The 19,776-nt window shown below is 43.5% G+C and overlaps 1 protein-coding gene across 1 annotated transcript in view; it reads right to left on the minus strand.

Annotated features, from left to right (window-relative positions):
• Window positions 1–972: 972 nt before the first annotated feature.
• Window positions 973–19,776, minus strand: part of LOC142492344 (HEAT repeat-containing protein 5B-like) — a 42,204-nt gene continuing 23,400 nt past the window's right edge. The window contains 11 exon segments of the mRNA XM_075594992.1: window positions 973–3,932; window positions 4,268–4,373; window positions 5,971–6,061; window positions 6,064–6,145; window positions 6,937–7,100; window positions 7,481–7,590; window positions 10,429–10,528; window positions 13,498–13,650; window positions 14,283–14,394; window positions 18,332–18,582; window positions 19,223–19,286. Of these exon segments, the coding sequence (XP_075451107.1) occupies window positions 3,819–3,932; window positions 4,268–4,373; window positions 5,971–6,061; window positions 6,064–6,145; window positions 6,937–7,100; window positions 7,481–7,590; window positions 10,429–10,528; window positions 13,498–13,650; window positions 14,283–14,394; window positions 18,332–18,582; window positions 19,223–19,286 (1,347 nt within the window). The 3' untranslated portion in view covers window positions 973–3,818.

Raw genomic sequence — 19,776 nt, forward strand, 5'->3', positions numbered from 1 at the left:
ACAATAATACATGCAGTTATGTTTTAGGCAGTTGTGAGGCTACTTGGCACCGCACTGTGATTTACTTTGGGGTCTTTTCTTTGAAGAGGCTCCGCTGTATCTCTATGGATTGACCAGCCCACTGCCTGCATTATCACTGCTTTCCTCACTAATGACTGTATGGCTTATATATCAGTGGTGTCAGCTCCAAGCTTTATGGGACACATGCAGATTCAATAGTGCTGCGGTTCAGGAGACTCGGTACTCAACGGGTTAATACCCAAGTGTTGTTTTTTTTTTTTTAATAATTATTTGAGTTTGTTATATGTAAATTTGGAATGTATACTGTTATCAAGTATTAGTCAGAAATGTTTTTCTTGCGTAAAGTTCCTAAATATAGTCAGTATAATAATTCAGTATATCTGAGCAGGGATTTTAAACTATGGGGATCTGCAAATCATTTACTAATGAATCAGACAGATTGTGTAATTTCTCCATTGTCAAAAATCAACTAAAAAAAATGCCCATATTAAAGACCATCATTTTTTACATCTCGACATAACCCAAGCTTTAACATAACAATGTAAAAAAAACAAAAAATCATAAGGTCAAAACCCACTGATTTACAATTTTATTTCACATTGTGTATGTTTTATGTATTTAATTTGAGTAAACTTGAATGCAGATTGCTGGGAAACATCAATAAAGTATATTTATGCCAGGGTGCCAAAGGTAGAACACAATGATCATAAAACGATTCATTAGATTGGTGGGGAAAAACATAGTACCCTTTCCCATAAATAAATAAATAAATAAATAAATGTATGTACAGTATTTGAAGCACATGGAAATACATGGAGGAGCAGTATAGGAAGCACATGGAGGTACAGTATATGACGCACATGGGAGGTGCTGTAAGGAATCACATGGAGTTACAGTATAGGAACCACATGGAGGTACAGCATATAAAGAATATGGATGTACTGCACTGTATTATTTTATTTATTTATTTATAAAATGTTTTACCAGGAAGTAATACATTGAGAGTTACCTCTCGTTTTCAAGTATGTCCTGGACATAGTTAATATGACAAATAATACATGGTTACAAATACAGTTACATAAATGAACAGGGTATACATTATATACTGTACAATAGATTGCATGCACAGTTAGAGAAGATGTATATTATAAGCTTATGTAACAGTTACAGACCAGATTAAAATGTGAGACAGCCTTAGTTTTGAAAGAACTTAGACTGGCGAATGTGAGAGTCTCCAGTATGTTTTTCCAGTTTTGGGGTGCACGGTAAGAGAAGGAGGTGCGGCCGGATACTTTGTTGAGCCTTGGGACCATGAACAGTCTTTTGGAGTCTGATCTCAGATGATAAGTGCTGCATGTGGTAGGGGTGAGGAGCTTGTTCACATAGATAGCTTGACCAGAAAGTATTTGAAGGCAAGACAGAAAATGTGAACTTTGCGCCTAGATGACCAATCTAGTTCTTTGAACATTTCGCAGTGATGTGTGTTGTAGTTGCATTGGAGAACGAAATGACAAATTGAATTGTAGAGGGTGTCAAGTTTGCTAAGGTGGGTTTGGGGCATATAAAGCACATGGAAATACAGTATAGGAAGTACATGCAGGAGCGGTACAGGAAGCACATGGAGGTACAGTATATGAAGAACATGGAGGTACAGTATAGGAAGTAAATGTTGGTACAGTATACTAAGCACATGGAGGTACAGTATAGGAAGCATATGGAGGTACACTATAGGAAGAACATAATGTACAATATTGGAAGCACTTGAAGGTACCGTATGGGAAGCACAATGAGATACTGTATAGAATCAGAAGCCCATGGAGGTATAATTATTAAGTACATGGAGATACAGTATATGAAGCATATGGAGATACAGTATATGAAGATCATGAAGGCACAGTATATGAAACACATTGAGGTACAGTATAGGAAGCATATGGAGATACAGTATATCAAGCAAATGGAGATACATTATATGCCACCACAGAACTGGCAGAAAAACTTTCTTGTGAAAGTTGGTGTCAAGATGCTTTCTAAGTAAGATATTCATAATTGATGCTTTTGATGAATTTCAAAAATCCTCCAACTTTCACATATTTCTACTTCTTATCTCCTCTCAATCACATACGCTGATAAAGGTAAAGCAAAATAAGTTCACAATAACGAGATACTAATATAGTTCCCAGGCATAATGAATTCCAGACTCAAACACCTCATATGATGCATGTCTATGCCGTCTAGAGAACATAAACAATAACATATATTTAAAAAGTTGACAAAAAACAGAATAACTATTTGAATTACTCTTCACTTTGCTGGAGATTGGTACAGCTCACCAGATACTTGATATCACATGTGCTGAAAGGATCATTTGAATTCTTTATGGTATCACAGGTCTAATTTGAGTTAATTTAGGCTGTAGTTGAAAACAAAAGTACATACTAATGTATCTTTCAGGTAGCGCACATATAGTAAAAGTAAGCTATTCAAAATTAAATTACCATGCAAACCGCAACTTGCCTCTTGCAATGTTACATATATTTCCATAAACTCTTCTTGATACCGTAACCGGTTGAGATAACTTTTTTAATAGAGCAGGCTTTATTATTTAAGTTACAATTCCCATTTCCCAAGGCCTTAGTGTATCTTCAAACTGCAATATTGTTGCTTTCATTTTTATCTAGAATATGGGCAAACTACTAATGTACCATATGCAAACCAGCCAAAAAATATTAATGATCTCTATGCTGAAAATTGTGCTTTAACAGTTCAGGCAAGGAGCAGTGCAGATTCATAGTAGTATAATGCTCATGGTCATACCAAACTAACCTTACCCACTTGCAGTGCAAATATGACGATGTTACTCTGTATTTCTCAGATGGGAAATAAACCTTACAAACCGATCTCCCGTATACAGTATATTTTCTCAATTGGATGGACCAAAAGCAGGGAGCCCTGACAAAGTATCATCTCATAATTCAATACATTTGAACTTTATTACTACATTTTTTGTTGCTTCCGCTAAAATTTCTAACGTCATCTGTAAAAATGTGTGCGTTGTTCATCTAGGATCTTGTCATCCTGTTAAAAAATCCACCCAGGTTAGAACAGATGTAGAAGATTTAATTGCTCCTGCTGATACCATATCACACTATAACGCAGAATATCCCACTTTAATGCAATAAACTTTACTACATCTGTATATACTAAGGATGGACACGGTCCAAATGGAATTTTTGTCAAACCAAAACACGAAAATATTTTACAACCAAAACAAAAATCAAAACATAATTTTTTTTTAGCTCTTGACATTTTGACAATAAATATCATGTGATATTTGTAGCAACCGGACATCCACTGACAATGCGCATTGAAACCTGTTGAGAAGTTTCTTGATCGATTTTAAGGATGCATGAATACATTTCTCTTTTATGCTATTCAGCACAGTTGTCACAGCCTAGTGGAAAAATTCTGAAATCCTTTGTGATGTACTCATGAGGAAACAATTTTTTTACTGTCTGAGAAATACAGAGTGCCGCCCTATCTTTGTCCTACATGTGGGTAAGGTATGTTTCAATATAATCAATAACAATTAAACTGGTATCATGTTAGTAAAAATAGTAATTTTAAATTAGCCAATTTTACTGCATGTAATGTTACAATATAATCATTGTGTCAGTACGAGTTTAAATTATTGTGATAACGAAATATCTATCCATTTGTTCATCTGTTGTACAGATGTAGCCAGACTGTCGCCAGAGCCGGACGAAGAAAAGCAAAATGCTGTTGCTCCATAAAAGCTATGGCTCTCTGTGTGTGGGGGGAGGGTGGTGGTAACTTTTTTGTTTTTGATGGATCCCCCATGGAGAGATTTCCTGCTGCCGGGTGATGTTACACTGGCTACTTCTGTAGGCCTGTAAAAAAGATTGAAAATAATTTGGAACTTAAAAAAATACACTGCTCCCTCATTATTCCTGTGGATTGTGCAGAGGAGTTTTCCATTTACGTTCAAGACCCTTCCTGTTTGTATGTTGATCTAGAATGGGAGCTTAACCTAGGGGTATCACTGATTGCCACTAAAAGTGAAATAAAATGTATAGATTGAAAGTATGTAGACGATACACAGGTTATGAGCTGTAAGCCTCAAAGAAAACCTTACATTCTTGAAATATCCTCTGTGCATCACAGAGAGAGGTGATAAACATATGTACATTTTACATGTTATTTATCAGTATGGTATTGTCCCTACCTTTAGTGCACTAAGCACAGCTGTGAAAATATTCAGCTGCACAGCCTGCTGGCGAACTCCTTTAGCTTGCTTGACACATTCAGCAAAATGATCCAACATTTGCAGCCTGTAATAAACACAAAATCCCAACAGCAACTTGTTGCAATGGGTCTTACACAGCAAAATTCGACACTAAACAGACCATTCTTTTCATATCCATCATTTATTATTACTACCCGTAGGCACAATGAGAAAGCAGGAATTGCAGCAGCAGCTGAACAAAATGGCCAAGTAATGAAAAAGGAGACCACATTATACAGATGTAGCAAGAGTAATTGTTTCCCGGCACCGGGGCAAGCTGAAGTTGTGCGTACCACCTCGTCACCAGTCGATTACATCAGGGGGAGTGACGGCGCCTGTGCATTGGAGTGGAAACCTCACAGCTGTGTCTGTAGTTGCATCAACTCCAATGCACAGGCCCCGTCACGCCCCCTAACTTAATCGACTGGTGACTAGGTGGTCTGAATCGACAGAGCGTGCTGTGTGACCAGAGACTACTTACCATCCGAACAAGCGGCGTTAGCCGACATGGAGCAGATTGCTGTATTGGGATGTTGCTCACAGTGCGATTTTACTCTGCCAGATTGTAAGTGGCATTTTATTTTTGGGTAGTAAACCTTTTTTTTACAGTACTTCACCATATTGTGCTATTATTAATTTTCAGGACCGGTTTTCTTCTCTGTTCATTGAATTGGACATTCACCTCTGATTTCGACCTAGTAGAATAGTCTTCATTTTCCCTTTTTACTATTTATTTAGTATGTATATCTTTTTCCTAGTTATTTGCGCTTCTGTCATTTCTCTTTATATTTCTTTCTTGAGGATCTTGTGGGACCTTAGATAATAAGCAGCACCTACTAGGAGCACTATTACATGTTATATTATTCTCACGTGTAATTTGGAGGTGTTACAGGTGTGCACACCAATTCTTTTGAGAAATATATATATATATATTTAGTAACTGGGCTTTGTTTTATAAATGCCAATGTTAAGAGTTACATAGCTGAACGCAAAGTAGGAGCAAATTTGAACGTGTCAACATTGCAGGAAAAAAAACACTGCAAAAGGTATTGTTTAAAAACAAAACAAAAACACAGAACATTAAAATAAAACAATATTAAAATTCAACGGCAAGAGAGATTTTTTTTTGAAATACAACAAGAAATTATGTTTTTGAATTGATGCTCTAAATGTTCTTCCAGAACGGAGAATAGGCCTGATCTCCCCCCCTGCTCGCGCCCCCCCACCCTCCTCCCACTCGGCTCCGGCATCAAATGACGAAGCAGAGTCATGTGACGTCATGTTGCCATAGCAACACAACGTCACGTGACCCCACAGCGTCATTTGACGCCGGGTTGCCATCGAGTCATATTGCTGGAAGCCAAATCAAGGTAAGGGAATTTACAGAGGCCTTGTGCGGCCCCCTAGCATTTAATTTAAATGCATTCGGGGAAGCACTGGGCCTGTGTAAACACGACGTCCCCCCTAGGGGGCGCACCCCCCAGTTTGCGCACCCCTGGTTTAGAGCTTGAACTAGCATCACATTTTGCTAGGACATCTCCTTTGCAGAAACTCTGCCTTCAGTAACACTCACCTGAAAGTGACCCAGTTGCTTTAGCAACTGCTTCCCAATTTGCTGCCGCAAATTGAAATGCCACACTGACCTGTGCTTGGATGACACGTGAGGGAACACCACCCCAAAGAGAGCCACAGAAGCATCGATCACAGACACTCCTAGCGGGAGGGGGCCAGGCCAGCTTCTCCGGCTGGGATGCGCAGATATATTGAGGAAGGGTCATGTTCTAAAGCCCCACTTCCAGATGCACTGTTGGGCTGGAGCTGCACAACATGCAAATATCAATTAATAAAAGCAGCAACAGAATAAAACATCTGTGTCACAATCCCCCATAAACCCTCTCTGCCCCCTCCCCCCCCTTGAAGGTTGCGAGTACTGTACCAACCAATGAGAAAACAATTCTCTGGTCTTAAGATGGAAGCTGTACAGCCAACTGGGAAAAATAAGACTGACCTTACAAGAAACAAGCCAAAGACAAGTCTTAGGCCTTGTCCAGGGTGGCGCTGAGCGGGCGCTCCCGCTGGCCGCGATGAAACACATTGCTGCAATGTGTGTGGCCAGCGTGAGCGAGCGTGGCGCTTACCTGCTTGGCGAGACAACCAAATTTGATATAGCTGCTCACTGATGCGTCACGTGAGCAGCTCGCCCAATGAGGGCGAAAGAATAGGAATAATTATAAAGAATTCTAAAATACGAACGCTGAAAGGGGGATGACCCAATCTGGTCTGTTCCATCACAGGGGTAAAATAACCAGAATTATACATGCCCACTGAGTCAAATGACAAACTGGGAAACTGGAAATGTAAGCAGAGATAAGGGTAGTAAACCCCATCATACACTTCCAGCGACAGTGCCTTTTCACAATAAGCTTACAAAAATAATTTAACACTCATTTCGGTACGATTGTTTTGTGAAGGCATCACCCAGCTTTAACTTGGTTCGTTCAATTTGGGACCACACTGATCATGCAACAATCAAGATCATTCGCTACCTTTTGTAGGGGGAGGGGAGGGGGGTGAGAAATATTGTTTGTCACTCCACATCAATCCCATACCTGATCTTCAATGGATTTGTGGTCAGTCTCCTGCAGCCACGAGCCAAGCAGCACACTGTCATCATAGTGACACAGAGAGCGGAGGAGGGATGTGGTGGTATTGGAAGAGTTGTCGGTTAAGGTGAACTCTGCCACTAGCTCACGAAGAAGCACGTTGAAGTTTCCTATACAAAAGAATGGATATTTAGGTATACATGAATATTTAGAAGAGATAAGAAAACTGTTAATAAATTAAAACAAAATACCATTGCAGATACAAATTAGAGGCTCATTCTATGTTCCTATCACACAGGATGTGAGAACTGGGGGGGGGGGGGGGGGAGAGGAGAGGGGTAGGGACCTTTATTCGTGAATACCAAGGTCAAAAACAAGAAGTTGAGAATGACAATTCCAATACGAGAATCTTGTCACATTTTATTGTTTCTTCCTGAGGCTCAAAAACATTGTTGTTCCCAGTTAAGATCCTGGAGCTAGAAGTCCACCAAGTTTTCTATATCAACTTAGCCATTCTTAAAAAAAGAGAACATTAAGAGGTTATCTTTACCTTCATACGTCTTGGGGGGCAACAAAGCCAAAATGTCATACAGCCTCAGACGGACCATTGCAGCACTTGCCTTTAGATGTGTCCCATGTGCTTTAATTACAGAAAGGATGCTATAGAGTTAAATCAAGAGGGGAAATAAAAAGTTTGCATTAAACACAATAAATGATTTCAGAAGGACAGTTTATACCGAACCAGGCTCTCTTATTGCAACTACAAATAAAAAAAAATCTAAACTATCTTGAATAGTCAACAGGTTTATTAGATGTTTGAGCACAGCTTCAACAGTTTCATTCATTGGTTCGTAACTCTGTCTTCAAGGCACAGTAGCTGGACCAAGCTTCCAGTAGCATCAGATTATATTCTAATAATATTTACACCAAATTCATTCAGATGTGACTGGCACAATCGGGTTAAAAAAAAACAAAACAAAAAAAAACAGTGTACTGGTCCCTTGGAGCAGCTGTTCCAGGGACCATACAGCGGTGGCAAGTGTGAGCAGGTGGTTTCTTTGGCGTCTCAGATTGCTAATCTGAAGAGGCAATTTGCAACATTGAGGGCCATTGACAATCTTTAACAGAGTTTAGTGCTCACAAAGCAAGCCCTAGCTGGGACTAGTGTTGCAGATGGTGGAGCTGTGAGTGAGGAACAGGTAGGTAGCTGGGTAACAGAAGAAGAAGCAGGGGCAATAGGGAGAGGCATGCCAGTTCTGAGTTGACAGATCCCAATAGATTTGCCAGATTGAGTGAAGATATTAGGTGTGTCATGGCAGGAATGGCAAGGCTGGGGAGACCGATTCCTTTAGCAGCCCGGGGAATTGTTCATCCAGCACAGAGGACAGGATACTCAGAACAAAAAAGTCTTTGGTGGTAGGTGACTCCATTATTAAGAGGGTAGGTAGAAATCTGTTGTTGTGCACACATGAACAGAACCAACTAGTCTTCCGCATGGCAGAAAACTAGTTAGTAAATATATCTGTTATATCTGTGGTTCCTTAGGGATACAGTATGGCTGTGAACTACTGGTTTAACCTAACCCATTTTTTCCAAACGCCTAAAAACACTTTGCATGACACAGTACGAACAAAAATACTTTTCTCTTCTAACCAATTATATGCGGATGTGGCAAAATAATATATTCTATAAAATAATAGTGGAGCACACCTGTGTGCCTCTGGTAACACATGTGTATTGTGACCACATATCAGATGTAAACAAACATTGGTGACATCACAGTATTATCAGCCACACAGGTCATTTCAAAACTACTTTTGTCATTTAGAAAAGAATAGAAGGGGGAAAAAAAATGACACTAACTTGTGATTGGTGCCAATAATTTAATTAAAATAATCTCCTAAAAGCTTTTTTCACCCAGTTTAGTAGTGTGAATAGACCTATATTTTCCGATAGCAATGTAACTTCAGTTTCAGGGACAATATATATTTGGAATGGTCTGCAGTTCAAAAATTGCTCATTAATATATTTACTTTATAATGTTACAGGCGGTGATCAATAAAAACAGAATGGTATATTCTATATTCAAGCAGTGTGAGAGGGTAGCATTTATAATAAAATGCAATCTAGTCCAGGGGGGCGCAAACTTTTTTCCCTTGCGCCCCCGACGGCTGTCCCCTCACTCCCGCGTCCCCCCCAACCCCAACTTACCCGCGCTCCGGCGTAATGACGTCACGTTGCCATAGCAACGTGACGTCACATGATCCCGCAGCGTCATTTTGACGCCGCGTTGCCATGGCGCTGCAGGGAGGAAGCCGCCGGAGCCACGGTAAGTTAAGTTTACAGAGGCCCTGCAGCTCCCCCGGCACTTAATTTAAGTGCCTTCGGGAAGCGCGCGGGGCCTCTGTAAACCCCGCGCCCCCCGTCGGCAGTGTCGCGCCCCCCCTGGGGGTCGCGCCCCACAGTTTGCGCACCGCTGATCTAGTCAGTAGTTCTGACATCAGTGAAACACTCCACTATTTGGAAAACAGAGTTTCATTAGCTTGTTACACTGAAGTATAGATGCAGCGGCCGTTATTCGAACAAATCTCGAAATGGATTTCGAGATCTCACCGTGATCCGCACAAGTTTTGCCGGGCAGACTATAATGGCCCATCGGATTAACACAGCAGGGGTCCCTGCTGTGTGAGTCCTACCAGGGTCTGCCTTTCTGTAATAGACGCACAGTAAGAGATAGGCTGAATCAGTCACACTCACAGTGCGCGCCTCTCACAGGCGATCGCGGGGGGTTTATTTAATTTTAAACATTACAGTAATGTAGCAGGGGGTCTCTGGAGCTGAACCGCATTGATTTCAAGTCCGGGGACACCCTACTTCCCAAGATACAGGCCCCGTTATGGGGTGCCGGTATCTCTTATGCATGTAAATGTCTCGCGTCACGTGATCGGGACATTTCCATGCATAGGAGATACCGGCACCCTATAACGGGGCCTGTATCTCGGGAAGCAGGGGATCCCCGGACTTGAAACCAATGCGTTTCAGCTCCGGAGACCCCCTGCTACGATACTGTAATGTTTAAAATTAAATAAACCCCCCCGTGATCGCCTATGAGAGGTGCGCAGTTAGTGACTGATTCAGCCTCTTACTGCGCGTCTATTACAGAGAGGCAGATCCCGGCAGGATTCACACAGCAGGGACCCCTGCTGTGTTTATCCGATGGGCCGTTTGCAGCGGCAAAACTTGTGAATATATCGCAGCCTACACGCGGCACAACACAAAATGTACCCAGGTAAATGTTCGGATAATGGCCGCTGCATCTGTAGTAGTTACCAACTATTTGTCTTTTCCACCAAATTTCCCTGGTTCCAATTACAAGCACGCAAAAAAATAAATACAAATTCAATGGTGCAGGTTCCTGATTTAAATGAGATTTAGATGTAAAGACTAATTAAACTGCATAACTTAAGCATTTTATGCAGCCATGCCCCAATTACTTACTGTGACATCATGGTCATGGCACATTCAATGGGTGTCATCAACTTCCTGATCACATCCTCAGTGAGCAGCTCAGGGCAGTGAGCAACAAAACTCTGCATAGCTTGAAAAAAAGTCAATGTTTCATCAAAATATATTAACATAGATGATTCATGATTTAGTCTGCTGTACAAATGGAAAACATTTAATTAATGGCATTTATAGATCCAACTGAAACATTACTGAAATTAAAAAAACGTGTGTATAATACACAAAACAATGTGTATACTATACATTTATACACACATATATACATACATATACACATATATATACACATATATATATATATATATATATATATACACATACAGGCATACCCCGCTTTAACATACGCAATGGGACCGGAGCATGTATGTAAAGTGAAAATGTACTTAAAGTGAAGCACTATTTTTTTTCCACTTTACGATGCATGTACTGTTCTGCAGACATCATATATATGCATAACTAATGTCAATAATGCATTTGTAACCAAAATAAATACAGTAGGCTTTATAGAAAGAAAATCTTTAATGTCAGCTAATTTTTTCTTACTAGTGCCCCCACAAAATACATACCAAAAAAACCCATCCCTCTAAATACATGTAACCCCACCCCGCCAATACAGTACATATTAAAAATGCCCCCGCCAATACATATTAAAAATGCCCCCGCCAATACATTTTTAAAAGACCCACACCGCCTCAATACATTTTTAAAAGACCCCCCCCCCCCTATAAATATTTTTTAAAAATCAGGCCGCACGGGTAAAATCATATCTCCTCCAGCACCCCTCATATCACCCTCCCCTGCATCTCCCTCATATCACCCCCCCCTGCATCTCCCTCATATCACCCCCCCTGCATCTCCCTCATATCACCTCCCCCTGCATCTCCCTCATATCACCTCCCCCTGCATCTCCCTCATATCACCTCCCCCTGCATCTCCCTCATATCACCTCCCCCTGCATCTCCCTCATATCACCTCCCCCTGCATCTCCCTCATATCACCTCCCCCTGCATCTCCCTCATATCACCTCCCCCTGCATCTCCCTCATATCACCTCCCCCTGCATCTCCCTCATATCACCTAACCCTGCATCTCCCTCATATCACCTCCCCCTGCATCTCCCTCATATCAACCCCCCCCTGCATCTCCCTCATATTACCACCCTCATATCATCCCCCCCTGCATCTCCCTCATATCACCCCCCCTGCATCTCCCTCATATCACCCCCCCTGCATCTCCCTCATATCATCCCCCCTGCATCTCCCTCATATCACCCCCCCCTGCATCTCCCTCATATCACCCCCCCTGCATCTCCCTCATATCACTTCCCACCTGCATCTCCCTCACATCACCCCCCACCTGCATGTACCTCACATCACCCCCCACTTGCATGTCCCTCACATCACCCCCCACCTGCATGTCCCTCACACATCACCCCCCACCTGCATGTACCTCACATCACCACCCACCTGCATGTCCCTTACATCACCCCCCACCTGCATGTCCCTCACACATCACCCCCCACCTGCATGTCTCACATCCCCCCCCCACCTGCATGTACCTCACATCACCCCCCACCTGCATGTCCCTCACACATCACCCCCCACTGCATGTCTCACATCCCCCCCTCACCCACCTGCATGTACCTCACATCACCCCCCACCTGCATGTCCCTCACACATCACCCCCACCTGCATGTCTCACATCCCCCCCACCTGCATGTACCTCACATCACCCCCCACTTGCATGTCCCTCACATCACCCCCCACTTGCATGTCCCTCACATCACCCCCCCCCGATGTCCCTCACATCACCCCCCTACCCCATGTCCCTCATATCACCCCCCCATGTCCCTCACATCACACCACCCCCTGCATGTCCCTCCTCCCTTTCTTTCCCTACCTCAAGCAGCGTGCAGGTTGCGGGCGGCAGAAGCATGGCAGTCAGAGGCGGCACACGCACGCTAGAGCGCGGCTCTGAGCGGGCTCGGGGGAGTGATCGGAAGAACCGAGGGGGGGGGGAGTAATCGGAAGAACCGGGGGGGCTCGGGGGAGTGATCGGAAGAACCGAGGGGGGGGGGGGGGGGGAGTAATCGGAAGAACCGGGGGGGCTCGGGGGAGTGATCGGAAGAACCGAGGGGGGGGGGGAGTAATCGGAATAGCCAGGGAGAGGGTAAGGTGACCGGAAGAGCCAGGGAAAGAGGGAGGGGGGCGGGGGGTGATCGGAATAGCCAGGAAGAGGGGAAGGTGATTGGAAGAGCCGGGGAGAGGATGAACCGGGGAACAGAAGAGCTGGGGGAGCCGGGGAACGGAAGGGCTGGGGGAGCCAGGTGAAGGAAGAGCCGGGGAGAGGAAGAGAGGGCACACCGCCACAGCACGCACACGCCGCCCCCTGGTGTCCGTACTCGCGAAGCACGCGTACGTACACAGGGGGTAAGGTGCAATTAAAAAAAAATGTACGTACTTGCGAGTGTACGTAAAGCGAGTGTATGTAAAACGGGGTATGCCTGTATACACATACATATATACACACACACATGCATACATCTTTATAGCGCCCATCCAAGTACATAGCGCTTTGCAGTAGTAATACACCTGACATCATAATAAGATACATGATAGGAATAAAAGTAGACATTAGGAAAAGGAGTCCTTTCCCCGAACAGCTTACAATGCTTACATATTTAAATACAGGTCTATTTTTTTATTTATTTTTTATTACTCAGACTAGACCCATATTAGGCTGTGATACCTTTTAGCGGACAAAGAGTTTTTCATAGATTAAGTTAGTGTACAGAGGTTTAATTTTCATTGTACACTAGAAAAATAAACTTTTGAAGTTTCGAAAGCTCTGTACACTATAATTTCATCTATGGAGGACTCTGTTTTTCCACTAAAAAAGGTATCACAGCCTACAACACATTTACACTTCTCCGGCTACTAAAACGTTGAACTATAGAATTACCCAATTAAACATCAATTCATTTTTATTCCTAAGTCGGACTGCACCAATAAGGAAATCGGGGGTGTACCATCCTGCTTCTTACCACAGAGAGCTCCAGCGCGACCTTCCAGAGTCACCTGCCAAGTAAAAGAGTCTCCTCTGGCTTTCTCTGCCTCCAACTCTTTTAAGGAACGAGGAAACACATTTCGCCAAAGCAGAAGCATCTTAGGGAGATGGTATCGCACAACTGAGGGGCCTGTGTAAGTTTGAGACAAGAAATTGGTGAGAAGCCATAGGGACTATAGCAATGGACTGTGAACGGAAAGGATGTGAGCAGACAAGACTTGTCTCCATGTATGTTTGGCAAGGATATGACAAGCTTTTACTACAGAGAAGAACAAAAACAAACAAGTACTCACAACACTCACATTTATTTGTAAAAATGCGGGGACTATGGGGAGCTAAATAAGAGGGAGCTTCAGACGGTATAACCAGTGCAGTACTCAGCTTACAGCAGCCCATCTATTCAGGTTCTGAGAGAGAGTGTTAGCTTGATGATAAATCCAAAGGAAGTAGGTTTATGGATCAGGCACCACATTATATTATCACTAACCCAACTACTCTGTTCCCAAAAAGCGCCTATGAGCGATGCACACTTTTCCATTATCCTTTTCTATTATTCCAAGTTACAGAAATTCAACTTTTGCCATAGAAATGAGTTACATAGCAAGACAGGGATTCATCCGGCTGTGATGCAATTACCAACGGATTGGGGTGCGATACCCCGATGAACCCCAGCCAAAGGCAGGTATTCCTTGTGCTTGGTTTCTACTTTGTGCATCTCTCAAACAGGAAGGGTACAGAGAAGATGCAGAGCAGCGTACGTACCTAATGTCATTAGAGCTCCAAGCAATAGCCATCCAGCCTGCGTGCGTTGTAACGATAGTCTGCTATTTTGTGAAGCAGTGCGTAACAAGTCTTCGGCTATGCTGACAACCATCTGCAACAACAAAATCAAAATAATGAGACGGACTTCATACAGTATACAGATTGGCAACAGTAATACTCAGGAACCAGAATAACCTTCACTAAACTGCTGCAGTGCATAATAGCATGTGTTGGATTGCTTAGCATGGGTTTAGTTGCCATGGAAGTGAAGAGACCTAGAACATGAGCACAAAGTAGATTGCATTTGAGAAATAACTTGGAAATTAGGTCAGAAAGGTGAGGAAGGGATGTAGATTGGCAATATTGCAGAAATGGAAACAAAATTTGGCGAGGTACCGATTGTGAGGGGTGAGGGAGGAGTACAAAAATGACACCCGTGCATCTAGCTTGGAGTCTACAAAGTATAGTGGAGACTTACAATTCAATTGAGAAATTAGGTACAGATGTAGGGTTAGAAGGAAGGGAACTGATAAGCTCTGTTTTTGACATGTTAGGTTAGAGATGATAATGGGACATCCACGAGCAAATAGCAGAAAAACAGTTACACACAATTGGAATGAAAGAGGAGAGGTCAGGAGATGAGAGGATTGAGAGAGAAAATTGTAGAGGGGGGGGGTGAGGGGAGAAGATGGGAGACTTTCTCCTTGGTAACTGGTGTGGATGTGGCTTGACAAAGTCGTGTCGAATAGCGTTGATTTCATCTCTAAAGTGGTTAGCTAGATCTTGAGCTATAAGGCCAGAAGTGGGACCTTGGGTGGAAGGACAAAGAGAGTTGAAAGTTGAAAACAGACATTGTGAATTGGTGGATAGTAGATATGTGAGAGTAAAAGTAGTTTTGTTTAGAAAGGATTTGGGCAGAATTACAGGCAAAGAGAATTAATTTGCGGTGCATAAATCAGCTTTAGAGAGTGATTTCCTCCATTGACATTTAGTGAGGGAACAGAGACGACAGAACATAATATTAAGCAAGTAACCATCACAATGTGAAGCAGAGCTGGACAACCGCTCAGAGACCAAAGAATGAGGTCAAAGAGGAAATAAGAGGAAGCTGGAGTATTAGGGTTATCAATAGGAATCTTAAAGTCTGCTAGAATGAGTGAGGAAGTCAGGAATGAGCAGGTGTGGAAGCCAGGCAACAAAATTGTCTGCAATACGGAGAGACAGAGGAGTGTTTTTTTCAAATGAGGGTAACGAGAGGGAAGGACAAGGGGGTATTACTTGGAAAGTGCATCAATGAGAGAGAAGAAGGCCTCCTCCACCATGTCTGCTCCCTGGTCAGGGGTATGACTAAAGGAAAGGCCACTGTAAGACAGTGCAGCAGGTGAGATAGTAACAGGTGGCGTTAGCCAAGTTTCAGTAATGTCTATTAGGCTGAACGAGTACAGTATATACACATATAAATACAGGCATACCCCGTTTTACGTACACTCGCAAGTACGTACATTTATTTTTAGTTACACCATACCCCTTTGTACGTACGCATGCTTCGTGAGTACGGACACCAGGGGGCGGCGTGCGTGCGTGCGCACCTCTCATCAATACTGCAACCTCCTTCATTGTGGTCCCTAACTGAGTGGGAGTGCAGGTAAGGGGTAAGGGGGAACGGGGCCAGATGGCAGGGGGAACGGGGAGATCGGGCGCACCATCAATCAGCTGCTATAGCAGTGATTCCGCCCGCACTGCAGCTCCTGGCTTTTCTCCCTCCGCTCTCCTCCTCCCTCCTCCCTCCTCAGAGCTCGCTCTAGCCTGCTGCTGCTGTAGAATGGAACTTTGCATGTGAGTTACAGGCTACGGGGAGGAGGAGGAGGTGCTCTTCTACTGCATTCTGTGCTTGTGTGTGTGTCTGTCTGTGTGTGTGTGTGTGTTTCTGTGTCTGTGTGTGTGTGTTTCTGTGTCTGTCTGTGTGTGTTTCTGTGTCTGTCTGTGTGTGTGTGTGTGTGTGTGTCTGTGTGTGTGTGTGTCTGTCTGAGTGTGTGTGTCTGTCTGAGTGTGTGTGTGTGTGTGTGTCTGAGTGTGTGTGTCTGCCTGAGTGTCTATCTGAGTGTGTGTGTGTCTATCTGAGTGTATGTGTGTCTATCTGAGTGTGTGTGTGTGTGTCTATCTGAGTGTGTGTGTGTGTGTCTATCTGAGTGTGTGTGTGTCTGTCTGAGTGTGTGTGTGTCTGTCTGAGTGTGTGTGTGTCTGTCTGAGTGTGTGTGTGTCTGTCTGAGTGTGTGTGTGTCTGTCTGAGTGTGTGTGTGTCTGTCTGAGTGTGTGTGTGTCTGTCTGAGTGTGTGTGTGTGTGTCTGTCTGAGTGTGTGTGTGTGTGTCTGAGTGTGTGTGTGTGTGTGTGTCTGAGTGTGTGTGTGTGTGTGTCTGAGTGTGTGTGTGTGTGTGTCTGAGTGTGTGTGTGTGTGTCTGTCTGCGTGTGTGTGTCTGTCTGTCTGCGTGTGTGTGTCTGTCTGCGTGTGTGTGTCTGTCTGCGTGTGTGTGTCTGTCTGCGTGTGTGTGTCTGTCTGCGTGTGTGTGTCTGTCTGCGTGTGTGTCTGCGCGTGTGTCTGCGCGTGTGTCTGCGCGTGTGTCTGCGCGTGTGTCTGCGCGTGTGTCTGCGCGTGTGTCTGCACGTGTGTCTGCACGTGTGTCTGCACGTGTGTCTGCACGTGTGTCTGCACGTGTGTCTGTGTCTGAGTGCGTGCGTGTGTCTGTGTCTGAGTGCACGTGCGTGCGTGACAGAGTGCGTGCGTGACTAAGTGCGTGTGCATGCGTGACTGAGTGAGAGTGCGTGAGAGATTGTGTGACTGAGGGAGTGCGTGAGAGATTGTGTGACTGAGGGAGTGCGTGAGAGATTGTGTGACTGAGGGAGTGCGTGAGAGATTGTGTGACTGAGGGAGTGCGTGAGAGATTGTGTGACTGAGGGAGTGCGTGAGAGATTGTGTGACTGAGGGAGTGCGTGAGAGATTGTGTGACTGAGGGAGTGCGTGAGAGATTGTGTGACTGAGGGAGTGCGTGAGAGATTGTGTGACAGAGGGAGTGTGTGCGTGACTGAGGGAGTGCGTGAGAGATTGTGTGACTGAGGGAGTGCGTGAGAGATTGTGTGACAGAGGGAGTGTGTGCGTGACTGAGGGAGTGCGTGCAAGCCAAGCTGATCAAGGACCTGATTAAGGCCGTGCGTATAGTGCCGGCGATGCCACCCAAAAACAAACACATTGCTGCCGCCGCCGCGTGCGCTTATAGTAAGCGCGAGAGCGGCAATGCGACGGAGCAGACTTTGGAAGCCGGGAATATTTGATTTTCAAGGGCTGTCACCTCATGTGACAGCCCCTGAACAAATCAAATGCCCGGGAGCATATAACTTTCGCTAGCTATGATGGGTGATGTCGCCGGTCGCGGGCACTATACGCACGGCCTAAGGAAGCACAGCATTGTAAAACACTGTACAGTACTGTACAGTATTGTACTGTACTGTTTTCACCAAAGTCACAAAAAATAAGTCCCAAAAATATATCAGTCAGTCAAATAAATGCACCTCACCTTCATGCCCTTTCAGTAAAAATACTGTACAGTAGAAGATATGCCCTCTCCTTCATCCTTCCTACATATTTTTAAAATAATTTTCCATTCATCCATGTTGTATCTGTCAGCACATAAGAAAAATCAGCTGACATTAAAGATTTTATTTCAATAAAGCCTACTGTATTTATTTTGGTTACAAATGCATTATTTACATCAGTTATGCACATATATGATGTTTGCAGTACAGTACATGCATTGTAAAGTGGAAAAAAGGTAGTGCTTCACTATAAGTACATTTTCACTTTACATACATGCTCCGGTCCCATTGCGTATATTAAAGCGGGGTATGCCTGTACACACATGCACAGACACACAGTTTGTGAGAGACATAAACAATGAGCAATATTTACCAAGCGGTGCTAAGCTGCAAGGCTTACAGTAACCTAGTAATTATGGCCCATTAAGTATTGAAAGACCAGATACATTTTGTTTCTTACCTTTCCTTTGGCGTGAGGAATACCCAAAGGACACTGATGTACACCGCCTAGTAGAGCAGCCATTGCAAAGCTGTAACCGCTAACCGCTTCAGGGGAATTCTTCAAGTTGTTTAGTCTTTCTACACACCTGTCCAGCAGCGGTGTAAGCTGAAAGGGTAGTGCCACAGCAACACAGCGCAGGCACCATGCAGCTGCGAGTCTGGCTGCCATGCTGGGGTGAAGGAGGACAGACGTCACTGTGTCCAAAAGTCCTAAATACAAACGGCAAAAGGTTGAAACACTTCATAGCAGTGCAAAGGGGAAACACGAAGACAAACTGCACTCACATGGTAGTTTCAGCTTTATGTGCTAAGCAGTTTTCTTGATTTGGCTTGTTTTAAAAATAGCCTTTGGGGCAACGCAGGTGTAGGCTGAAGAGGTTCAACATAGAGGGGTGTTAGGCCAAATAACAGGTGGATTCTCATATTTCTTCATATCCTCTTAAGGACTTTAGCATGTGAGAACGTATTTAAGTTTTCTGTTTTTATCCCATTATTTTCTGAAACGGTCTTTGAAACGCTTTTTCTTTAAACAATCACTATATATATATATATATATATATATATATATATATATATATATATATATATATAACAAAAGAAACAGCGCACAATCCTAGGGCATTACCAGAAAAATTGGATTTATTATAAAAAGTAGGGGGGAAGACAATGCCCACTTACAAGATGGATTAAATAGAAATCACATAAAGGTTTCTTTATAACTGTGTGGTGGTACGGCTTTAAATGCCCACCGCCAGCTGAGGGAACCTCCGGATTGTAGCCCGAGACACCATCTGCCTCTCGGGCTACGACACACACACACACACACACACACACGCACGCACGCACGCACGCACGAACGTGTAACCTTTCCACTCCAAAATGTTGTCCGATATGGAGAACTGGTTGAAGGGTCCCTGTGTGTACAGGTCAACGTAAGAGCAGAATGCACAATAAAAATATTCATTACTATTACTGTACTAAATTAAACTGATGCCAGGGAAACCACAATGCAGGTTTCAATCACTAAATGACTGGTAAAAGCAATTATTTGGAGATGTGGTGCAGGCTTGGGAGACGAAGCAAAACAAAAACACACACCTCAAAAATGACTAGTTTAGAAGCCTGCTTCCATTATTTAGACTTTTAAGGATATTTTAGCAAAGAATTACAATGTACGTCTTGCTTTCTAATACATCCACACTATTACTGCCCTCACTTACAGAACAGGTACCTTGAGTAAAGTTCGGTAGTAGAATTCAGAGTTGATAATGGTATTATAGAACTCCAGGGTATTCACTTTGTAGGATGTATTAACCATCTCTTAACATTTGAGAATTCATGTATGTGCAGCCATGTAAGTTTTTCATGGCAGGGACTACCCAATCACATTGTTTTCAAAATGAT

This window comes from Ascaphus truei, chromosome 4 (genome assembly GCF_040206685.1).
Source record: "Ascaphus truei isolate aAscTru1 chromosome 4, aAscTru1.hap1, whole genome shotgun sequence".
NCBI lineage: Eukaryota > Metazoa > Chordata > Amphibia > Anura > Ascaphidae > Ascaphus > Ascaphus truei.